The sequence below is a fragment of the Saccopteryx leptura genome, chromosome 2 (assembly GCF_036850995.1).
Source record: "Saccopteryx leptura isolate mSacLep1 chromosome 2, mSacLep1_pri_phased_curated, whole genome shotgun sequence".
NCBI classification, from domain to species: domain Eukaryota; kingdom Metazoa; phylum Chordata; class Mammalia; order Chiroptera; family Emballonuridae; genus Saccopteryx; species Saccopteryx leptura.
Window position 1 is genome coordinate 326,785,118 of NC_089504.1, and position 23,216 is coordinate 326,808,333.

The window sequence follows — 23,216 nt, forward strand, 5'->3', positions numbered from 1 at the left end:
TGACTGCCTCCCTGCTTCTAACTTCAGAAAGATACAAAAAAAACAAAACAAAAAACCCCAAAAAACATTATTTCTGGGTGTGTCTGTGAGGGTGCTCTGGATGAGATGAGCTTTTGAATCCGTGGACTCAGTAAAGCAGATTGTCCTCCCCAGTGTGGGTGGGCCTCATCCAATCCATTGAGGGCCTGAATAGAACAAAAGGCAGAGAAAGAGGCAATTACCCCTTTTTCCTGACTCACTGCTTGAACTGGGATATTTTATCTCATCTTCTTTGGCCTTAGACCAGGGGTCGAGAACCTATGGCTCGTGAGCCAGATGAGGCTCTTTTTATGGCTGCATCTGGCTTGCAGACAAATCTTTAATAAAAATAATAATAACATCAAAAATATAAAATATTCTCATGTATTACAATCCATTCATTTCCTACCGCTCATGGTCATGGTTGCAGGTAGCTGGAGCCAATCACAGCTGTCCTCCAGGACAACACCAAATTTTTATTGGATAATGCCTAATGTACACGGGTTGTTGTATGGCTCTCACAGAATTACACTTTAAAATATGTGGCATTCATGGCTCTCTCAGCCAAAAAGTTTCCCTACCCCTGCCTTAGACTGAGGTTTACACCATCAGCTCCCCTGGTTCTCAGGCCTTCACATGCAGACTGGAACACCACCACTTGCTTTCCTGGGTCTCCAGCCTGCACACAGCAGATCAGGGGACTTGTCAGCCTTCATAATCGCATAAGCCAATTCCATGGCAAAGAAATAAACACATAAATAAATAAATAGGCTGAAATTAAGGTTTCAGCAGAGCTGAGTTCCTTCTAAAGTTTTTGGAGGAGAATCTGTTCTCTTGACTTTTTTACCTTCTAGAAGCTGCTTGCATACTTTGGTTCATGGCCCCCTTCTTCCATCGTCATAGTGCATGTCTCAAGCTTCTGGCTCCCTCATTATAGCTCCTGACTCTCACCATCCTGTCCCCCTCTTACAGTGACCCTTATAATTACATCTGGCCTTACATTTGCCACGTAAGAAAACAGATTCCCATTCCAGGGATTAAGATGTAGATATCTCTGGTGAGGGGGGTCATTATTCTGTTCACCACACTTCTCATCCTTCAATCTGAAGGACTGTCCACCCCAAAATGCTCATTATTTGTCTATTTTGGTGGGTGAGCCTGGCCACTGAATCCTGGTGAGCTGTGATGGCAACAGGCTGACAGACAGGTGGAAAGACATGGGCAGAGGTTCAGATCTAGAGCCAGAGCGGAAAGACAGCGCAGCACAAACGCCTAAGTGCGTGTGCGGGTGTCCATGTGCGGGTGCGTGTGTGCACAAGCCGGTGTGTGCATGTACATGTGTGGTTGTGTGTGTGTCACAGCAGGAGAGGCAGGGAATCCTGGTCCACAAGCAGGTTCTCTCCCCCTTCTGCTCACTGTCCCATGTGTACTGCTGCCTAAGCACCTTACTCTGAGTCCACTCTCTGAAATATCAGGTCAGCATCTTTCCCCACCCCCAAGTCACTTACCAAATTTGATCAGCTGTGGACAGAGCCCATTAAACAAATGCATCTCCCAGTCTTGATTTACTGGAAGAAAATAAGAGATGTTTTCCTTTCTGGGAAGGTATCTTTCTCTGTGTGCTAACATGCTGACTGCCTCCTGCAAGGTTTCTGAGTAACCCATCTCAGTTAGGCTACCCAGAGTCGTAGAATTAGAGCATAAGCACCGAGAAGAGGCTGGTGGTCCACTCAGCCTGGAGACGGCCAAGGATTTGAATAGGCAATGCTACCCAGCAGGAGATGAATGGTCACCAAAAGCCTGTATCTTAGCTCTAAGGAACCAAGGATCAGGGGATGCTCAGAAGTTGAGACTGTCTGGGGCATGAAAATTGACATCAGTAGGTGACAGGACTTTGGGTGCTGCCCACCTCATCCCAGACCCAAGCAGGGCCTCTCTCTCTAGACAAAGCTGGTAAGAGTTCCTTTGAGGCTAGAACACAGCAGCTCAGTCCCAGGCTTCCTGGTCAGTTTTGAGTGGACAGAGAACATGACACTGGAATAGGGAAACCAGTGTGGCTTTGGGGACATGGCAGTCTCCCCTCTGGGCCACTGCTGCCTCCCTGGTAAACAAATGAAATCTCTAGCCTTCCCCAAGGTTGGCCAACTTCACAAAGCCAACTCTATCCCTGACTTCTGCAACACTGATGTCTGGAAGGCAGTCACAGTCTCTGAGGGTGTTATGACAGGTGAGTTCCTGGCTCTTTTCCACCATAAAGGACTCAGGCAAATCAGTGACTGCACAGAATTACTGAGTGAGTCAGAGAAAAAGATTCAAGGTTAAGCTGCCAGAAGGAACATCTGAAACCTCGTCACAGAACTGGCCTGAAGGGGAGCCTGTGGCTGATACTGCCGTGCGCTGCTTGACAGGCTGTCAGGGAGCCGGTGCTGACGGGAGCTGGTTAAGTCAGGAAACTTCCCCTGGTCACTGCACCAGCACGCAGCTCAGCCTTGGAGCCCTGTGAATATAAGTTGAAATCTTGTCTCCACCATTCTCGTTACCTTGTACAAGTCAGTTCACCTTTCCTCAGTCTCCTCTTCTGTAAAATGAGAATGATTAAAACCCACTTCGTCAGGGTGTTGTGAAGTTAAAGGACCAGGAGCAAAACAGGTCTTCAGCACATGTAACTTTGCTGCTTCTCCCTGAGCCTATGGGCACCAATATGGGTCGGGGGCCGAGGATGGGTCACTGCCCCTGAGAAGAGGCAACCATCAAGGGCAAGGGTGGGGGTTCAGCTTGCAGAAGGAAATGGGGCCATATGTTGACTGAAAGAGGTAAGGCTGGGAATGGTCCCAGTTGCGAGATATGGCACACATGGCCGTTGCGGGGCGGAGAGGGAAGGGCTGGGGTTCCAGCTGAAGTCTGAGGTCTGAGTCTGGTTAGTATAACTCAGTCCCAACATCAGGGTCTGATAAGATGGCAGCAGGACCAATACTGAGCCCAGAGGGGGAGGCTGGAACTGCAGGACACCTCCAGCCTCAGGTCAGGCTTGGTCCTGGCACCTGGGCTCCAACCAAGCCTTCTGGGTCTGACAGTCCCACTGGGGGGAGAGAGGGGTCTCCCAAGGTGGCCGTGGAGGATGACAGGGCTGCTGGGAGCAGGGCAGAGGCTAGGCACCATGTCTTACATCAGGCCACGATGGATGGGAACGCAAGTTGTTTTCAGACTGGACCACATTCATTATCACCTAGTCCTACTCCCCAAGAAGCTATTACTGAGGCCCTACCTGACTCCAAGAAAAGATGATCTTGCTCATGGCCACTGAAAGAAGTCAGGCTGCCTTTTAGCTCCCGTGCAAGTGTGCATTGCGACGCCTCTCTTGACAACTGCACTCTGAGGGTCCTCTCCATCACAGCGGCCTGTCTTCCCTGCCAGTCAATGGATGGCAGGTCTGATGGATAAGACATCACCAAGTAGATGCACCAAATAGCATCCCATTCCTAATCCTTAGCGGACCTCATGAGCTAGAGGCTGCCTTAAAGAAAAAAAATCACCAATACAGCCACTGGGAGGCTGTGAATGCTGAGCTTGTACCACTCTGCCCAACTCCAAGCCCCGCCCTTGCAAGGGCAGCCTTGCCTCTGGGCCTGGGACTCAGGAACATCAGAGCCATTGCCCTTATATAGACACTATATAGCCATAGCCCTGTGAGCTTACAAAGTACTCTGTTTTCAATACTATTAATATTAAATCCCCACAGCACCCTGATAAGTAGCCAGAGCACGAATGAGACAGCTAAAGCTCAGAGAGGCTAGGTGACTTGCACAAGGACACAGAGCTAGTGCCAACAGTGAAATGAAGACCCCGGTCTTCCATCCTCAAGGAATGGGCTTTTTCTTCTCGGCCTCAACTGCACCTTGCAAAGAGTGAGCTCCCTGTCAGACGAGCAAGCTGACTCTGCAGGGGCCTTCTCAGGAGGTTTCATCTAGGAGACTTCCCAAAGTCCTGGGTCACACCACTTAAAGATTTGTTATGAGTTCTCTTCAAAAAAATGATCATGCTCGGGTTTGGGGGCAACATCAGCTGCACACTTACACACATGAGTTATTTCTCTTTCCTCACCACAAGAGAGCAAGGTCACCAGAAATCAGGCAAAGGTCACTTTCAGTTCTCCATCAACAGAAGCAACAGAAAGAGCCAAGCCTTCAAGTTCTGGTTCAGCTGCCTTGGTCATGCGGTTTTGGGTGAAGTGGCTCAGCTTCCTGACCTCCATTAGTCATCTTTAAAATGGGAATGATGCTATCACCACCGCTACTTCCATCTCAGCATACCTCAAGACCTTGTTGCAGACCTGGCCATGTTAGATCCTCAACTTCCCCTCCCAGGCCCTCCTGGAAAAGAGAAGGCCTACTCCAGGTCCTCTTCCTGGCCTTCCTGATCCACAGCCCTCCAGTTCCCAGTCTCCGCTCAAACCTAATTTACCCAGAGCCAAGACATGCCACGGGCCAGCGCGGCTCCTCATAACTGTGCGGAATTAAGGAAACATACTCATTAAGAAAAATTGGGACTGGGAGGACTCTTCAAATGCTGATAGCAATATCTGAGAGCTCCATAGTCCCAGTTTGCTTTATTATATAGCCATATGCAAATCAAGGAAGTCCTTGTTACAGTTACACATCTGAGGCTAAAGCAGGAACTCTTCCCAAGGCAAAAATAGGATGCATTAGTGAAATCTACCAACATCTGAAAACAAACAGAGTCAGAGAAAGGGCATGTAAAGTGCTTCCAGCAACCCAAGGAAGCAAGTGAAGTGGGTGCAAATACTCAGCATCACAGCCAATATGGAGGTGAAGGGGGGAAAACTTAGCCTTTTGCTAAGCCTTGAATTTACAAAGGCTTTTTGCCATTTATGGTCTACAACAAAGACGAAACTCAGGTCAATGGAATAATCAACCCAAGCAATTGTCTGACCAAATTGACTTGTCAGTCACCCCCCACTTTTCTCCCCTTTCCCTCCCTCCTCTTCCCCCCCTTTCCCCTTTTCCCCCCCTTTCCCTCCCTTCCCCCTTTTCCCCCCTTTCCCTCCCTCCTCTTCCCCCCCTTTCCCTCCCTTCCCCCTTTCCCCCCCTTTCCCTCCTCTTCCCCCCTTTCCCTCCTCTTCCCCCCCTTTCCCCCCTTTCTCTCCCTCCTCTTCCCCCCTTTCCCCCCCTTTCTCTCCCTCCTCTTCCCCCCTTTCCCCCCTTTCCCTCCCTTCCCCTCATCCCTTCCCTCCTCCCCGTCTGAAGAATCCCCCATGTATGCCGGGGGCTTAATAAAACTCCTCAAAATTTATTCTCCCCTTTTTCCTCCCTCCTTCTCTGCTCCCCTTTCCCCCTTCCCTCTCCCCTTCTCCTCCCCTTCCTCCCCCCCCTTCTTCTTTCCAAGGTAATCACAGGTTCAGCTTTCACATTCATTTTTAGGTGGGGAAAACAAGGCCCAGAAAGGTTGAGAACCAAAAAGTACTTTTTGCTTTTTTCCCTGCACTGGTCTGCAAACCCCAGCTGGCGAGCCACGTGCTCACTCAACTTGTGCCTCCCCCGCGCTGTTTATCCTGCAGCGCGTCTCCCTGGCGCCTGACCGACCAACACCCCCGCATACCTGCACCTGCGTCTGCCTGACCGACAAACACCCCCCGCCCCGCCCCCGCGTACTTGCACATGCTCGCTGGTAGGCAGCACCGTGGATTCACTTGCAAAGCCAGCTGCCAGAGACCCCGCGTCCTAACAGTCAGCTTGAGAAAGTTGATCAAGTAGACGGGGGCCGCGGGGTCTCGCTTACCCTCCAGCCCTCGAATCCCCCCAACCCTCGCTCCGGGGGAACTTCAGCTCCACGGGTGTTGGCCGTGAAGACGCACCACGCTCTCCCCAGTCTGAGCCGCACAGGGCGCAGGGCGGAATCAGCGCCCGCACCCCCATGCGGGAAGGGGGGGAAAGGGGGAAGGGAGGGAAAGGGGGGGAAGAGGAGGGAGGGAAGGGGGGGAAAAGGGGGAAGAGGAGGGAAGGAAAAGGGGGAAGGGAGGGAAGGGGGGGAAGAGGAGGGAGGGAAAGGGGGGGAAGAGGAGGGAGGGAAGGGGGGGAAGAGGAGGGAGGGAAAGGGGGGGAAGAGGAGGGAGGGAAAGGGGAGAAAAGCAAGCAGAAGCGCACCTTCAGGATTTAGAACTCAACGGCGGCCAAAAAGCGGATATGAAACCGGGGCGGACGTGGGAGCTGGCTCAGCAGGAGCGGTCGCGGCAGCGGCTCAGGGAGCCGCGGGGCTGACGGACCTCTGGGGGGGCCTGGGCGAGAATCCGCCCGCGGTCACGGCAGTCCGGCGTGAGGCTACAGCGGGGGCCGGCCATGGCCTGCCGGGGTTGCGGCTGCAGCTGCGGCCCGGGCCACCTGAACGAGGACAACGCGCTCATCGTGTTTTACCTGCTGGGCGGCGCCGCCGTCTTCCCCGCGCTGGAGTTGGCACACGAGCGCCAGGCCAAGGAGCGCCTGGCCGACTTCAGCCGCCGCCACAACCTGAGCCGCGAGGAGCTGCGCGGCTTCTTTCGCCACTGAGGAGGCCACCGAGGCCGGCATCGCGTGGACAACACCCGGTCGCGCTAGGACTTCACCGGCGCTTTCTACTTCGAGGGCACCGTTGTGTCCACCATAGGTACGTGACCCGCACGGGACAGTGGAGGGGCAGGAGGACCCAGTCCTAGTAATTTTTACAGAAAGGAGTTAAAAGGAGTTAATTTATTGTCAGGTCTGATTCACAGGGCTTCTAGCACATGCAGCGAATGCTTGGTGGAAGTCTGGCCTAGGCTAAGGAGGGGGTGTGGGCACATATGGCAGTGGGCTGAGGTGTCCAGCTGTGCTGGTCAATCAGTCTCTTGTTCCTGCTTTTTCATCAGAGCCTGGGATGGGTGTATTGGACTGGTGGGGAAGCTCCCACACAGAACTTAACTGAAGAGAGGGTTTTGGTTGGCCACTGTTAGAACTGATCCTTCTGTCCTAATTTTTAACCTGTATAAGAGTGAAGCAGGAAGTTTTGTATATTTCTCGGGAATAATTTTATATGTTGTAACAATGCATATGTTGCATTATAATTTTCTTTTTTTAATTTATTGTGTTTACATAGATTTTAGTGTTGCCCCGATTGATCTCCCTGCCCCCGTATTCCCCTCAACATCTTTTTTGCCCCCTCCTCATAGCGCTATCCCCCCTTCCCTTCAGGTTGATCCCATCCTATCTCCCCTTTCCCTCTGTTCTCTTTTCCTCTGGTCCCTTTGATACCTCCTCTGTCTTAATTCAGCTCCTCAGTTCACATTGTTCATTGGATTCCTCAAATGAGTGAGGTCATATGATATTTTACTTTTTCTGCCTGGGTTATTTCACTTAACATAGTTTCCAGGTCCATCCATGTTGTTGTGAAAGGTAAGATTTTCTTCTGTTTCCAGATCTACGCTATTGTGAACAATGCTGCCATAAACATGGGGGTGCATTTCTCCTTTTGGAACAGTGCTATGGTGTTCTTAGTGTATATTCCTAAAAGTGGGATAGCTGGGTCAAAAGGCAGTTGGATTTTCAGTTTTCTGAGGAATCTCCATACTGTTTTCCACAGTGGCTGCACCAGTCTGCATTCCTACCAGCAGTGCAGGAGGGTTCCCTTTTCTCCACATCCTCACCAGCACTTATTCTGTGTTGTTTTGTTGATGAGCGCCATTCTGACTGGTGTGAGGTGATAGCTCATTGTGGTTTCAATTTGCATTTCTCTAATGATTAGTGATGTTTAGCATTTTTTCATATGCCTATTGGCCATCTGTATGTCCTTTTTGGAGAAGTGTCTATTCATCTTTTGCCCATTTTTTGATTGGATTGTCTTCCTGGTATTGAGTTTTACAAGTTCTTTATAAATTTTGGATGTTAACCCCTTATCAGACCTATTGTCAAATATGTTATCCCATTGTGTGGTTTGTCTTTTTATTCTGTTCTTACTGTCTTTAGCTGTGCAAAAGCTTTTTAGTTTGATATAGTCTCATTTGTTTATCCTGTCTTTTATTTCACTTGCCCGTGGAGATAAATCAGCAAATATATTGGTGCGAGAGATGTTGGAGAACTTACTGCCTATGTTTTCTTCTAAGATGCTTATGGTTTCATGGCTTACATTTAAGTCTTTTATCCATTTTGAGCTTATTTTTGTGAATGGTGTAAGTTGGTGGTCTAGTTTCATTTTTTTGCAGGTAGCTGTCCAATTTTCCCAACACCATTTGTTGAACAGGCTGTCTCTACTCCATTGTATTTCCTTTTCTCTTTTGTCAAATATCAGTTGTCCATAAAGCTGTGGTTTATTTCTGGGTTCTCTGTCCTGTTCCATTGATCTATATGCCTGTTCTTATGCCAGTACCAAACTGTTTTGAATACAGTGGCTTTGTAGTATAACTTGGTATCAGGAAGTGTGATGCCTCCCACTTTATTCTTCCTTTTCAAGATTGCTGAGGCTATTCGTGTTCTTTTTTGGTTCCGTATAAATTTTTGGAATATGTGTTTTATATCTTTGAAGTACATCATTGGTATTTTAGTTGGTATTGCATTGAATTTATAAATTGCTTTGGGTAATATAGACATTTTAATGATGTTTATTCTAACTAATCTTGAGCATGGTAAATGCTTCCACTTGTTTGTATCTTTCTTTATTTCTTTTATCAATGTTTTATAATTTTCCGAGTACAAGTCTTTAATCTTCTTCATTAAATTTACTCCTAGGTATTTTATTTTTTTGGTCGCAATAGTAAAGGGGATTATTTCCTTTCTTTTTTTTTTAAATTTTTTATTTTACTTATTTATTTTAGAGGAGAGAGAAAGGAAGAGAGAGAGACAGAGAGAGAGAGACGGTGGGGAGGAGCTGGAAGCATCAACTCCCATATGTGCCTTGACCAGGCAAACCCAGGGTTTCGAACCGGCGACCTCAGCATTTCCAGGTCGACGCTTTATTCACTGCGCCACCACAGGTCAGGCTATTTCTCTTTCTGACAGTTCATTATTGGTGTATAAAAATGCCTCTGATTTCTGAGTATTAATTTTATATCTTGTCACCTTGCTGAATTCATTTATCAGGTCCAGTAGATTTTTGACTGAGACTTTAGGGTTTTCTATATACAGTATCATATTATCTGCAAATAATAATAGTTTTACTTCTTCTTTTCCAATTTGGATGCCTTTTATTTCTTCTTCCTGTCTGATTGCTGTGGCTAGGACTTCCAGAACTATGTTGAATAAGAGTGGTGAAAGGGGGTACCCCTGCCTTGTTCCTGATCTTAAAGGGATTGCTTTTAATTTTTGTCCATTGAGTATGATGTTGGGTGTGGGTTTGTCATAAGTGGTTTTTATCATGTTGAAGTAGGTTCCCTGTATTCCCACTTTGCTGAGAGTTTTGATCATGAATGGGTGCAAGATTTTATCAAATGCTTTTTCTGCATCTATTGAAATTATCATGTGGTTTTTCTCCTTCCTTTTGTTTGTGATGACTCGCATTGATTGATTTGCGAATATTGTACTAGCCTTGCCTCTCCAGAATAAATCCCACTTGATCATGTTGTATGATTTTTTTCATATATTGTTGGATCTGGTTTGCTAACATTTTGTGGAGGATTTTAGCATCTAAATTCATCAGAGATCTTGGGCTATAATTTTCTTTCTTTGTGTTATCTTTGCCTGGTTTTGGAATCAGGACTATGCTCGCCTCATAAAAGGAGTTTGGAAGTCTTCCTTCCTCTTGAATTTTTTGAAATAGCTTGAGAAGCATAGGAGTTAGTTCTTCTTTGAATATTTGGTAGAGTTCACTTGTGAAGCCATCAGGCCCCGGACTTTTCTTTGTTGGGAGGTTTTTGATAACTGTTTCGATCCCATTTGGTATAATTGGTCTTTTTAGGTTTTTTGATTCTTCCAGACTGATTTTTGGAAGATTGTATGTTTCAAGGAATTTGTCCATTTCATCCAGGTTGTTTAGTTTTTTGGCATATAGTTCTTCATAGTATTTTCTTACAATATTTTGTATTTCTGTTGTGTCAGTTGTTATTTCTCCACTCTCATTTCTAATTTTTTTTGAGTCCTCTCTTTTTTTCTTGGTGAGTCTAGTTAAAAGTTCATTGATCTTGTTGACCTTTTCAAAGAACCAGCTCCTAGTTTCATTGATCCTCTGTATTGTTTCTTTAGCATCTATGGCTTTTATTTCTGCTCTGATCTTTATTATTTCCTTCCTTCTACTACATTTGGGCTTTACTTGCTGTTCTTTCTAGTTCTTTTAGATGCAGGGTTAAGTTGTTTATTCGAGCTTTTTCTAGCTTCTTAAAGTGTGCCTGTAGTGCTATGAACTTCCCTCTCAGTACTGCTTTTGCTGTGTCCCATAAATTTGAGTTGTTGTGTATGCTCATTACCATTCCTTTCTAGGATTTTTTTTATTTCTTCTTTGATCTCATTCTTAATCCATTTCTTATTTAACAACCTGCTATTTAGTTTCCATGTGTTTGAGAATTTTTGAGCTTTTCTGTTGTGGTTGATTTCTAGTACCATTCCTTTCTAGGATTTTTTTTTATTTCTTCTTTGATCTCATTCTTAATCCATTTCTTATTTAACAACCTGCTATTTAGTTTCCATGTGTTTGAGAATTTTTGAGCTTTTCTGTTGTGGTTGATTTCTAGTTTCATGCCATTGTGATCAGAGAAAGTGCTTGATATGATTTCAATCTTCTTAAATTTGTTGAGACCACTTTTGTGCCCTAACATGTGGTCTATCCTAGAGAATGTACCATGAGCACTTGAAAAGAATGTATATTCTGCTTTAAGGTGAAAGGTTCTGAAGATATCTATTAAATCGAGTTAATCTAGTGTGTTCTTTAAGTCTGCTGTTAATTTTTCTTCTTGAGGATCTATCTAGTGATGTTAGTGGGGTATTGAAATCCCCTACTATTATAGTATTGCTGTTGATCTAGCCCTTTATATCCATCAAAGTCTCCTTTATATATATATTTAGGTGCTCCTATATTAGGTGCATAGATATTTATAATAGTTATATCTTTCTGTTGGGTTATTTTCTTTATCATTATGTAGTGGCCTTCTTTATCTCTTACTATATCCTTTGTTTTAAAGTCCAATTTGTCTGATATAAGTATTGCTACCCCAGCTTTTTTTTTCATTTTCATGAAATGTTTTTTTTTTATTTTTTTACCTTCAATTTATGTGCATATTTTGTTTTAAGGTGATCTCTTGTAGACAGCATATGTATGGGTCCTGTTTTCTTAACCATGCAGCTACCCTGTGTGTTTTGATTGGATCATTGAATCCAGGGGTCCCCAAACTACGGCCCGCGGGCCACATGCGGCCCCCTGAGGCCATTTATCTGGCCCCTGCTGCACTTCCGGAAGGGGCACCCTCTTTCATTGGTGGTCAGTGAGAGGAGCACATTGACCATCTCATTAGCCAAAAGCAGGCCCATAGTTTCCATTGAAATACTGGTCAGTTTGTTGATTTAAATTTACTTGTTCTTCATTTTAAATATTATATTTGTTCCCGTTTTGTTTTTTTTACTTTAAAATAAGATATGTGCAGTGTGCATAGGGATTTGTTCATAGTTTTTTCTTATAGTCCGGCCCTCCAACGGTCTGAGGGACAGTGAACTGGCCCCCTGTGTAAAAAGTTTGGGGATCCCTGATTTAATCTGTTTACATTTAAGGTTATTAGTGATATGTAGTTGTTTATTGCCATTTTATTCTTTAAAGCTATATTCCTCTTTTGCTAAATTCTTTTCTCACTTTGATCTGTTTACAACAGGCCTCTTTTTTTTTTTTTTTTTTTTCTGAAACTGGAAATGGGGAGAGACAGACAGACTCCCTCATGCACCCGACCGGGATCCCCTCGGCATGCCCACCGGGGGCGACGCTTTGCCCCTCCGGGGGGTCGCTCTGCCGCGACCAGAGCCACTCTAGCACCTGGGGCAGAGGCCAAGGAGCCATCCCCAGCGCCCGGGCCATCTTTGCTCCAATGGAGCCTTGGCTGCGGGAGGAAAAGAGAGAGACAGAGAGGAAGGAGGGGGGGTGGAGAAGCAAATGGGCACTTCTCCTATGTGCCCTGGCCGGGAATCAAACCCGGGTCCCCCGCACGCCAGGCCAACGCTCTACCGCTGAGCCAACCGGCCAGGACCTGGGAAAAGTTAATTCTTTACAAATAATATGGAAATACAATGCAGTATTGTAATAGACACTAACATGAGGTACCCTAATGCCCTCCCTCCCAGGAAGGACTTGCTACCAAGTGCGGAGAGTGTGGCCTGAGCAGACAGCCTTCTCCTGTGAAGTCACACCCCTGCTGGGGTGACCCATCTGGTGACTGAGCAAGGTGGGTGTTAAAGTCCCAGGTTCAGCACAGTGTTGGACACCCTGACAGTCACTGTGGTTTGAATTCCCAGGACACCCTGCTGGATTGGCTGGAGTTTGTGGGGTCTTCATAGTAGTTTCAAGTCTCCCTCTGCCCACTCCTCCTTTACCCCATCCTTTCACAGGTATTGATCCCTAATAGACAGCTTGCACCTCAACTTCAGATAAATATTTATACTAATTAGAATACCAATAAACAAATACAAGCAGGACAAGAAAACCAGCTGGAAACAACATAAAAGTACATCAATAGTGAAATCTTAGTAAGCGAATTATGGTGCATATTATAAAATGAAGACAAGAAATGAATAAAAGATATTTTATAATCTGATGTCAAGAAACAGTCCTGGTACATTGTTAATTAAATTTTAAAAAGCAGATAGCAAAACACAGTCCTATTTTACATAGAAAATATCTAAAATTTATTTGCTTCCTTTCTATTTTTAAGACACTAAATTTCCTTAGTGTTGAAAAGATAGCACATAAGACGTTTACGGTGTCCAGGATTAAATTGAATCCTGTTCGGCCCTGGCTGGTTGGTTCAGCGATAGAGCGTCGGCTTAGTTTGTGGAGGTCCTGGGTTCGATTCCTAGACAGGGCACACAGGAGAAAAACCCATCTGCTTCTCCACCCTTCCCCCTCTATCTCTCTTCCCCTCCCACAGCCAAGGCTCCATTGGAGCAAAGATGGCCCGGGCGCTGAGGATGCCTCCATGGCCTCCATGGCCTCCACCTCAGGCACTAGAATGACTCTGGTTGCACAGAGCAATGCCCCAAATAGGCAAAGCATCGCCCCCTGGTGGGCATGCCGGGTGGATCACCGTTGGGTGCATGCTGGAGTCTGTCTCTCTGACTCCCCCATCCCTGCTTCTCACTTGGAAAAATACGATACTGGGTGTGTGACCTTGGGCAGGTCTCATGCAATATCTCTAGCCTTGGTTGGGCATCCAAAATGTCTGCCATGGTTCTTGTGGGAACTAAATGGTTAATGTACAGCAAGGGCCTGGAAACGCCCAAACCCCATGATTATCAAGAACAGAGAAAAGCCTCCTCAGGATTTCATTGTGCAAAAAGATACATCATTAATTTTGGGAAATTCAGATGCAGGAAATGAAGGGGTGTGGGGCAGAGAAATACAACAGGCTGCCTCTGTGAACCCTTCTTGAAAAGAAACCCTCTCACAAATGTTAATAATGAGGAAGTCAAGAGAGCTCACAAGAAGCTGAAAGGACAAGGCACACCCTGGAGGAGGAGAGCAAAGCGGGCCCCATATATAACTCCTTCACACACGCAGTCTCTGCCTGTGTTCCAGTTGTTATCTCCTGTCCAGAGTTCAGGAAACAGGAGATCCCAGATTCTAGACTCCTGGGCTTTCAGACGAAGAGACCAGCAGGACTGCATCATTTCTGTGACTCCTCCCTCGGCCACCTCTACCTCACTCTCCAGGATTTCACTGTGTCCATCTCTGCGCATTGCTGCACAGCAAGCCACGAATCACAGCCTCCAGACTTTGCACAGGTAACTGGGCTGGAGATGCAGCTGTGACAAAGGGGACAAGGAGGAAGATCGAGAAGGCAGGGAGAGGGAGCTGTGGGTCACAGGTGGGACTGAATAGGAAGAGATGTAAAAAGGCAGCTCGGAGACTTAATGCCTGAGTAGAGATTGTAGACTCGATTCATTTAAAGGGATTCGGTTGAAGTATGGAAGCCAAACTTCAGTCACAAACTGAGACTCACACTCAGCCCCATCTGTAGCCCAATTCCAGCCCTACCTTCAGCCCGAGACCAGCTACACTCAATACTAACCACAGCTCCTCTAATTCCCAACTCCAGAGTTACCATGAATCTTATCATCAGCTCCAACAATAACTCTTCTCTTTTCAACTTCAGGGCCAAACTTAGGCAACCATGACATCAACATGAGTTTTGACCCAGACATTGGAAGAGACTCAACTTTAATTGCCACGCCAGCGTTATACCCAGTCCCAGTAATATATTTAACTCTAACATTACCTGTACCTCAATCCCACATACAACCCTGCCTCAGCCCAAAGACCAATGCTGACTGCACTTCCAACCTCTGCTGCAAAGCCAAGACCATTCCTGTTCCTGGCCCTGACACCTGGCTCATTCTCAACCTGCACTTCTTCTCTTACCTCAATCTAGGCTTGACCACAGTTCCAACCTAGACCCAGCCTCCCCTGTCCCCAACTCCAGTGCTGACCTGGTCACAGGCCCTGCCTCCATTTCAGCTCTGACAGCCTCAGAGTTGACCCTGGCATATCCATGAAGTGTGAAGTGAAAGTGGGTCAGCAGAAAGCCCAAAGGACCCTGAGATCCACTTCCGCCTGCCTCTGTATGCCAGCTGCCTGTCAGGCTCAGTCGCTGAAAGACCCTATGGCAGTACACGAGTTGCATGAAGTAGGTTCTCAGTAAGTCACCAGGTACCCAGCCAGGTGATTTTTATGGGATGGTGGAGGGCAGAAAGAAGTGAAGTGTGCTACCTCCCAGGAGACAATTTCATCCTTCCCATACCTTCTTTCTGACATCACCCTTTCTATTTTTAGCTATAATTGACACCCCCTATATGCCAGGCAGTTGTCTGGGTGCAAGTAATACAGTAATGCATGGGTCTTGGCCTTTCTTAATGAGAACCCTTACCTATGGGCTGGTTCTTTATAGCCAAGATGCTTCCCTGGTATGCTAAATTGATTGGAAAATAAAGCAATCTCTACCACCCCATATCTATTCCCTCCACAATATAACTTTGTGACTCCTCCCATCAAAAGGTGAAGTCTATTTCCTGACCCCTTGAATCAGGGCTGCCTTGTGATCTACTTTGGCCAATACTATTCAGCAGCAATGATGCCTCAGTTCCAAAACTAAGACTCCAGAGTCCTTGTACTCTTTTTTTTTTTTTGTATTTTTCTGAAGCTGGAAACGGGGAGAGACAGTCAGACAGACTCCCGCATGCGCCCGACCGGGATCCACCTGGCACTCCCACCAGGGGCGATGCTCTGCCCTCCAGGGGGCGATGCTCTGCCCTTCTGGGACGTCGCTCTGCCGCGACCAGAGCCACTCTAGCGCCTAGGGCAGAGGCCAAGGAGCCATCACCAGCGCCTGGGCCATCTTTGCTCCAATGGAGCCTCGGCTGCGGGAGGGGAAGAGAGAGACAGAGAGGAAGGAAGGGGGGTGGAGAAGCAAATGGGCGATTCTCCTATGTGCCCTGGCCGGGAATCAAACCCGGGTCCCCCGCACGCCAGGCCAACGCTCTACAGCTGAGCCAACCGAGGCCAGGGCCAAGACTCCAGAGTCCTTGTACTCTTCATTTACTGTTTCGGAACTCTGCCTAAAGATTATGTGAACAAGCCTAGGATACCCTAAAATGACCCTGTCATCCCCATTGTCCCAGCCCAGAGCAAGCCAAATCTCAGACATGGGAATGAGACTGTCTACACCAGCCAGCTCTCAGCCCACCCACCGGCCTCAGAGTTGGCCCAGGTATGTCCATGAAGTGTGAAGACCTCCAGTCCTTGGAGGGTGAGAAGAAAAGTCAGGTGATTAGAAATGGTAAGATAAAGGCAAAAGGGTGTCTCCTAAAATATCCTCTTAATATGTTTAGAAAGATTATTGCTCTCACCGCATGACTGCACCTCTACCAGGGGTATTGCTGGGTCCCCACTCTGAAGGAGTCAGGCCTAGGGCCCTGTGAGCTCCCGTGGGAAGAGGATTCAAGGACCTCAGACCGACAGGATCAGGGAGGACCACAGCGGGCCTGGCTGCCTACACTCAGGGGAGGGCGTGAGCGATGGCACGGGGGGGGGGGGGGGGGACACGAATAGTTATATTTGGAAAGGAAATGTTTCCTAACCTGACAATACAGACTATGGAAATTATGGGTCCTCTCCTTATTCTTCCAATGTTTCCCTTGTCTACAAAGTGGGCAGAGATCCGGAGCCTTAAGGGCTGGCTGTCCTTGAGGGAGAGGCCGAGACCAATATCCAGGGGAAGCAGGGCAGTTTCTAGCAAAATGCCCCGAACCCCTGCATTGAAAACTGTTTCCACGGGCAGAAGTACTTCCCTGACCTTGCTTCTTTCGCTTGTTCTGTCCTTTATCAAAGTATTGTCCTGGAAATCTTGTCTTATCACCTGTGGTAAAAGCAAGACCTTGCATGTATGAAGGCCCAACATCGGGCCCACATATTCTGATATAGTCCTCTATATCTCCCTCCTTGCGGTGAGGCTGAAGTGCAGCCTGACAAGCAGAATTAGCATTTTCATAGGCTAGTTGTTTATTAAAATCTTTCCCACATTTTTATCCCCTACTATTCTTTCAACTGCTTGAAATAGCTGTGAGACAAGTCTTGAAATCGCTCGTCTGCACCCTGCCTAATTTTACCAAATTCTTCCGTTTTGGTCCCTGGAATAGGCAGGCATTTCCATGCCTGTGTGGCTATCTGATTAATTATATCATAAGTAGTTGGTCGATACTCTAATTGAGTTGCCGTATGGGCATACTGTCCTTCTCCAGTTAACATATCTACAGTAATAGCAACCTCCTCTTGCTGATTTTTCTCATCCTGCTCTACAGCCTTTTCATGCAAGTCTGACTTCCACAACAAATAATCACCCCCGAGAGACAAGCACGAGCAATCGCCTTCCAGTCATTTGGGGGAAAAGCCTTTGCACTAAATGTAAGGTCGGTGGATAATGGGGGATGGTCACGTGGGGAACCCAGACCCTCGAAGTTTGGTAGGACCGCCCACAACTAAGCGCGCCAAAAGAAGCTTCACAGGAGCCCTTTGGAAAAAAGCAACCGTCTGCCAGCCAGTGAGATTTCACCACGTCATATTAGCTTGACTTCCCTAGAGGGACCCTTTAAATATCTCCCATGCGGTTTAATCCTTGTGACTTCCCTGGCCTCCATCTGGCTTCCATCTCTCTTTCTTTGGGGCCAGGGAACCTTGCCGGGCGGGATGCACTGTACTCAATAAAGCCTTTTGTTATTCCACACTTGGTGGCTCCGAGCCCGTTCCTTCCTTCTTGGCGGGGAAAAATACCTTACACTAATAGTATCTAATAAAAACCAAGTGAAAAAGGGGCAGTAGGCCCATACTGAGAACAAGCAAGTTTAAGCTCTTTCAGAGTTCTAAAAGGTACAGGTTCATGTTCTCGCACTAGTCTCCCCGTATCATCCTGTCTTTCCACAACAGGAAAACAGGCAAAGCCATCTATTGTTTCCCCTACATTTCGAGCCTGGTCTATAGATTGTTGGAGAGGGGATTTCCCAGATTTTGAGCTATAGGCTCTGGAATCAGCCCGATAAGGGAACAGAGGAGCAGAGGGTTAAATGTAGGAAGGAGCAGAGGCCCTACAGCTAAGGCAGCCATAGCCGTGGATGTTTTATCCCCCCTGTCATCCTCAGAATCCAAGTTATCCTCATATTCACATCCCTCTGTTTCCAGCTCACCCTGATACTCTTCAGACGATTTGTCTTCATACAGAAACATTTCTACAAAAAGGTCCCTTATATTTGACCCTATCTGTTCCATAATCTTTTACTCCCAACTACACTTTCCCCAAAAAACTTTCTTTACTCACTGTGCGCACTTCACTTTGGGGAGTTCCGTCACCTTCCTTCAGTTTTAGTTTCCTCGTACTCAAGTCTTCTGTTCGGGTGCCACTTGCAGGGGACCAGTGTGGCCCCTAATAATGGTGTGGAATTAAGGAAACACACTTGTCAAAACAAAAACAATGGGACCGGGAGGACTCTTCAAAATGCCGGCAGAGGCCCTGGTTGGCTGGCTCAGTGGTAGAGCATCGGCCTGGCATGCAGGAGTCCCAATTCGATTCCTTCCTAGGGCACACAGGAAAAGCGCCCATCTGCTTCTTCACCCCTACCCCTCTCCTTCCTCTCTGTCTCTCTCTTCCTCTCTCTTCCCCTCATGCAGCCTGGGCTCCATTGGCGCTGAGGATGGCTCTATGGCCTCTGCCTCAGGCGCTGGAATGGCTCTGGTTGCAACAGAGCAATGCCCCAGATGGGCAGAGCATCGCCCCCTGGTAGGCATACCGGGTGGATCCCAGTCGGGCGCATGTGGGAGTCTGTCTGACTGCCTCCCCGTTTCCAACTTCAGAAAAACACACACACACAAAAAAAAACGCCTGGCAGTATCCCAGTGCCCCAAAGCCCCAGTTTGCTTTATTTTATAGCCATCTCCAAATCAAGGAAGTCCTTGATACAAAGTTACACATGCAAGGCTAAGATAGGAACTCTCCCAAGGCAAGAACAGGATACATTACATTAGTGAAATCTACCAACATGTGAAAACAAAGAGTCAGAGGAAGGGCATGTAAATTGCTTCCAGCAACCTAAGGAAGCAAATGAAGTGGGTGCAAATAGCATCATAGCCAATATGGAGCTGGAGGGGGGACAACTTAGCCTTTTGCTAAGCCTCAAATCTACAAAGCCTTTTTGCCATTTACAGTCCACAACACTGTCACGGCATGACTGCACCTCTACCATGGGTATTGCTGGGTCCCCACTCTGAAGGACTCAGGCCTAGGGCCCTGTGAGCTCCCCTGGGAAGGGGATTCAAGGTCTTTAGAAGGACAGGATCAGGGAGGACCACAGCAGGACAGGCTGCCTACACTCAGGGGTGGTGAGCAATGGTACTGGGGGAATGAATAGTTGTGTTTGGAAAGGAAATGTTTCCTAACCTGACGATACAGATCAGCATGAGCCCGCTGAAGGCCTGGCTGCCCCACCTCACTCTGTGTTCTCCTGCTGCTACCCCAGCCCTGATAATGAGACCTTACATATCGTCTGTCATCACATGTCACCAGGCACTTAGGGGCCTATGTGACTGAGATCCTGTGCTGGTCCATGAAGGGTCAGAGGACTGGACATCCCTGTACCACTGACCTCCCCAGCTTTACCTGCACCAGCCTCCATGCCTGGCAGGTCCCTGTGCCATCTCTTCCTCCCCTGCCCCTCTTGTCCTTACCTAGTCCTGATGTCCTCTCTTCTTGAAGGGCTGCCTTCTCCCCAGGCCTTCCTGCGGCATCTCTGCTCTGGACCCTGCCCCCTCCTGCTCTCCCTGGGTCTCGGCTTCCTCCTGCCTGTCAGCATCTGTGTGATTAGATCCAAAAGTGAGGGTCACATGGCGGGCCGGCATGGGGGCGAGAGAGGGTACAGGGATGTGGCATGATGATGAACATGATGGATAAAGATGGCTGCTGGCTCTGTTGCTTATACATGGGTAATGTAGTCAAATTACCAAACCTCTCTAAGCCTTAGTTTCCTCATCTGCAAGCTTGGATAACAACAGCGCCTGTCCCTTTGGCTTGGGTGGCTGTGAGGACCCAATGAGACAAGGCGTGTCAAGTGGCCTGCTCAGGGCCAGCACAGAGAAGACCTGATAAATCTGAGCACTTGTTGTCCCATCTGCCTGAGCAGCTTCCAAGAATCAGAGGGACCTGGAGACTCTGACAGCGAATTACAGCCACTTCACTTCAGACTCTGCGGCTGAGGTGCAGGCACTGCACTCCCAGGGTGAGCCTGGCTGGAAGGGCTCTGGACTGCGATGGGCCATGGTGGGGAGGGCGGAGAGCGGAATCCTGGACCCTGAGTCCCGTGTCCTGCAGATGGCACTCTGCGAGAGACAATAACATCCCTGAACGCTGAGGTGGAAAAACATAAGCAGGAACTGCAGGCAGGTGAGAGACCCCCAGGAGTGTGTGTGCAAGGGTGGGGCTGGGCTCTCAGGACCAGAGTGGTGGGGACAGCCTGGGTGCTGAGTGTCCTCCCCTCCAGCCCGTAGCTTGAATGACAACCTGTTTACTCTGGAGAGCAAGGTGGAGAAAGTGCAGCAGAAACTCGAAGCAGGTCTGGACCCTCTCTCCTGTGCCTGGGTCTGATGTGGTCGGAGGGCAATGAGGGTCCTTGACAGGACCTCTTCATTGTCCCCACTGCTTTTCTGTGTGTCCCAGGTTATTCTCAAATGCTCAGCGAGTCCAGCAGCTGACCAAGGACCTGAACTCCCTGTATTGCCAGATGGCTGCACTCAAGAGCAATGGTGAGTGACATGTAGGGCAGTGCCTGGCCCCATATCTGGCCCACGTCCCACTGGGCAGCATCTCAGACCTTCCCTCACCCCACCCCCCCGGCTCTCAAAATACCTGCTGCCCTGCGAACTGGCTGGAGTATGAAGGCAGCTGCTACTGGTTCTCTCACACTGGGAAGCCCTGGCCCGAGGCTGAGAAGTACTGTCAGCTGGAGAACGCACATCTGGTCATCATCAACTCCAGAGAGGAGCAGGTGAGGGCTCTCATTCTCAGGTCCCAGAACCTGTCCGAATTAAGGACATGGTTCTGAGATGTGGCTGCACATTGGTATCATCAGGGGAACTTACAAACACTGCCAGCTGAGCCACACCTTCAGAGTGTTATAGTCAGTTGCCACATAATGACATTTCTGTCAATGACGGACAAACTAACTATACAACTGTCCTTTCATAAGATTGTAATAGGCCCTGGCCAATTGGCTCAGTGGTAGTGGGTCAGCCTGGCATATGGAAGTACTGGGTTTGACTCCCAGCCAGGGCACACAGGAAAAATGCCCATCTGCTTCTCCACCCTTTCCCCTCTTGCTTCTTTCTCTCTCTTTTCCCCTCCCACAGTCATGACTCGATTGGTGTGAATTGGCTCTGGGTACTGAGGATGGCTCCATGCCTCACCTCAGGCACTAAAAAGAGCTCAGCTGCTGAGCAACAGAGCAGTGCCCTAGGTGGGCAGAGCATCACCCCATAGTGGACTTGCTAGGAGGATCTTGCTTGGGGTGCATGTGGGAGTCTTTCTCTCTGCCTCCCCTCCTCTCACTGAATAAAAAAAAAAGAAAGATCATAATAGAGCTTAAAATTTTCTATTACCTGGTGAGTAGCAGCTGTTCTAATGTCATAGCACAGCACGTTGCTGACGTGTTTGTGGTGATGCTGGTGTGAATAAACCTACTGCGCTGCCAGTATATGTGTATAAAAGTACAGTGCTTACCGTTATAGACAGCATGATGTACTTGAAAATGATAATAAACAATTATGTTACTGGTTTTTGTACTTAAGAGACTATGCTTTTTATCATTATTTTACTAATAAAAATTTTGTTGTTTAAAACTAAGCTGTATTTTGCTGGCAGCAGCTTCATACATCTTGTGTTGACTGTGTCTCCTTGAGTGCATTCTTTTCTCTGTTTGATTGTATCTGATGTGTTTTGTACAGTAACATGTCATACAAGCTTACAGCTTAAGAGCAATTAACTATAGCATGCAGGTTAGTTAAGTGCAGTCTGTGGTGTTCAGACACTGACAAAATCACCTGTCCCTGTCTTTAAGTAGTGCATGACAGTAATTGGCCTGGGCATTGGATAAACATCCCAAATCCCCTCAACTGATTTAGTGTACATGTCAAGTTTAGAATTCCTAGTCCAAGGAGTTGGCTGGGATAAGGAGAAGTCACCACTGTCATTCTGTCATCCCAGAATTTTGTCCTGGAACATACAAGATCCTCATTCACCTGGATGGGCCTCAGTGATCCTGAAGGGGTCTGGAAATGGGTGGATGGAACAGACTATGAGACCAACTTCAAGTGAGTACACCTGGCTTTCTGGGCCTGTCTTTCTCCTTCAGCTCTGCTCCTTGAGGATCTGACCCACAGCCTCTTCCCATCCCTGGACTCTGTTCTATCTGACCTCCCTAGCTTGCTGTTGTCCTCCTCCCTCAGGAACTGGAAGCCAGGCCAGCCAGACGACTGGCATGGGCACGGGCTGGGCGGAGGTGAGGACTGTGCCCACTTACTCACCGACGGCAGGTGGAATGAGGACGTCTGCCAGAGGCCCTACAGATGGGTCTGTGAGGCCAGACTGGACAAGTCCAGATAAGAGAGGCTACGAGCTGCTTGCTGTAGACCGTTCAACCCTGGAAATGGCAGGGATGGGGGAGGGGATTCTTCCCCAGACATCCCTAACAAGACCTGTGGGGGAGAGAGAGGAAAAAGGCCTGGGAAATCAGAGCACTGCTGATTATTTTTAATTTTTTTCTCCTTAACTTGTAAAAGACTATATAGAGTTCCTAAGGTGGTTTTTTAAAATTAAATTTCAGGTTTACTGAGGTATATAGTTGACAGAAAAACTTTGAGTTACTTCAAGTGTACATTGTTGTGATTTGATATATGTATATATTGTAAAAGAATTCCACCATCTAGTTAATTAACACATCCATAACCTCACATATTTATCCTTTTTTGTGTACAAACATTGAGGGTCCACTCTCTTAGCAAATTTTAATTATACTATACAGTGTTATCAAGTACAGTGACCACATTTCACATTAGATACTCAGACCTTATTCATTTTGTAACTGAAAGTTTGTACCCTTTTACCAACCTCTCCCTATTTTCCTACCCCCAGTAAACCACTTTTGTACTCTCTGTTATTATGAATTTGATTTTTCTAGATTCCACATATAACTGAAGCCACGCAATTTTTGTCTTTGTCTGGCTTATTTCACTTGGTATAATGCCCTTAGGGTTTATCTGTGTTGTGGCAAATGGCAGGATTTCCTTCTACCTCATGAATAATATTCCATTGTACATAATAATATACCACATCTTCTTTATTCATTTACTGATGAACACTTGGATTGTTCCTGTATCTATGCTATTGTTAATAATGCTACAATGAACATGGAGAGGCAGATATCCTGTTTCTTTGGATATATACCCAGAATGGGATCCCT

The 23,216-nt window shown here is 47.4% G+C and overlaps 1 protein-coding gene and 1 long non-coding RNA gene across 2 annotated transcripts; both read left to right on the forward strand.

Annotated features, from left to right (window-relative positions):
- The first annotated feature begins 19,848 nt into the window (after positions 1–19,848).
- On the forward strand, positions 19,849–20,506 carry LOC136393609 (uncharacterized). The gene is made up of 4 exons (XR_010749111.1): positions 19,849–19,982; positions 20,075–20,146; positions 20,244–20,315; positions 20,420–20,506. It is a non-coding gene; the product is annotated as an uncharacterized lncRNA (long non-coding RNA).
- A 31-nt stretch (positions 20,507–20,537) lies between these two features.
- On the forward strand, positions 20,538–22,949 carry LOC136392254 (C-type lectin domain family 10 member A-like; the record flags this gene model as incomplete). The annotated part of the gene is made up of 3 exons (XM_066364321.1): positions 20,538–20,747; positions 21,962–22,068; positions 22,204–22,949. Coding segments are annotated over 3 exons (474 nt in total), but the record flags the coding sequence as incomplete, so codon positions are not given.
- Between the last annotated feature and the right edge of the window lie 267 nt (positions 22,950–23,216).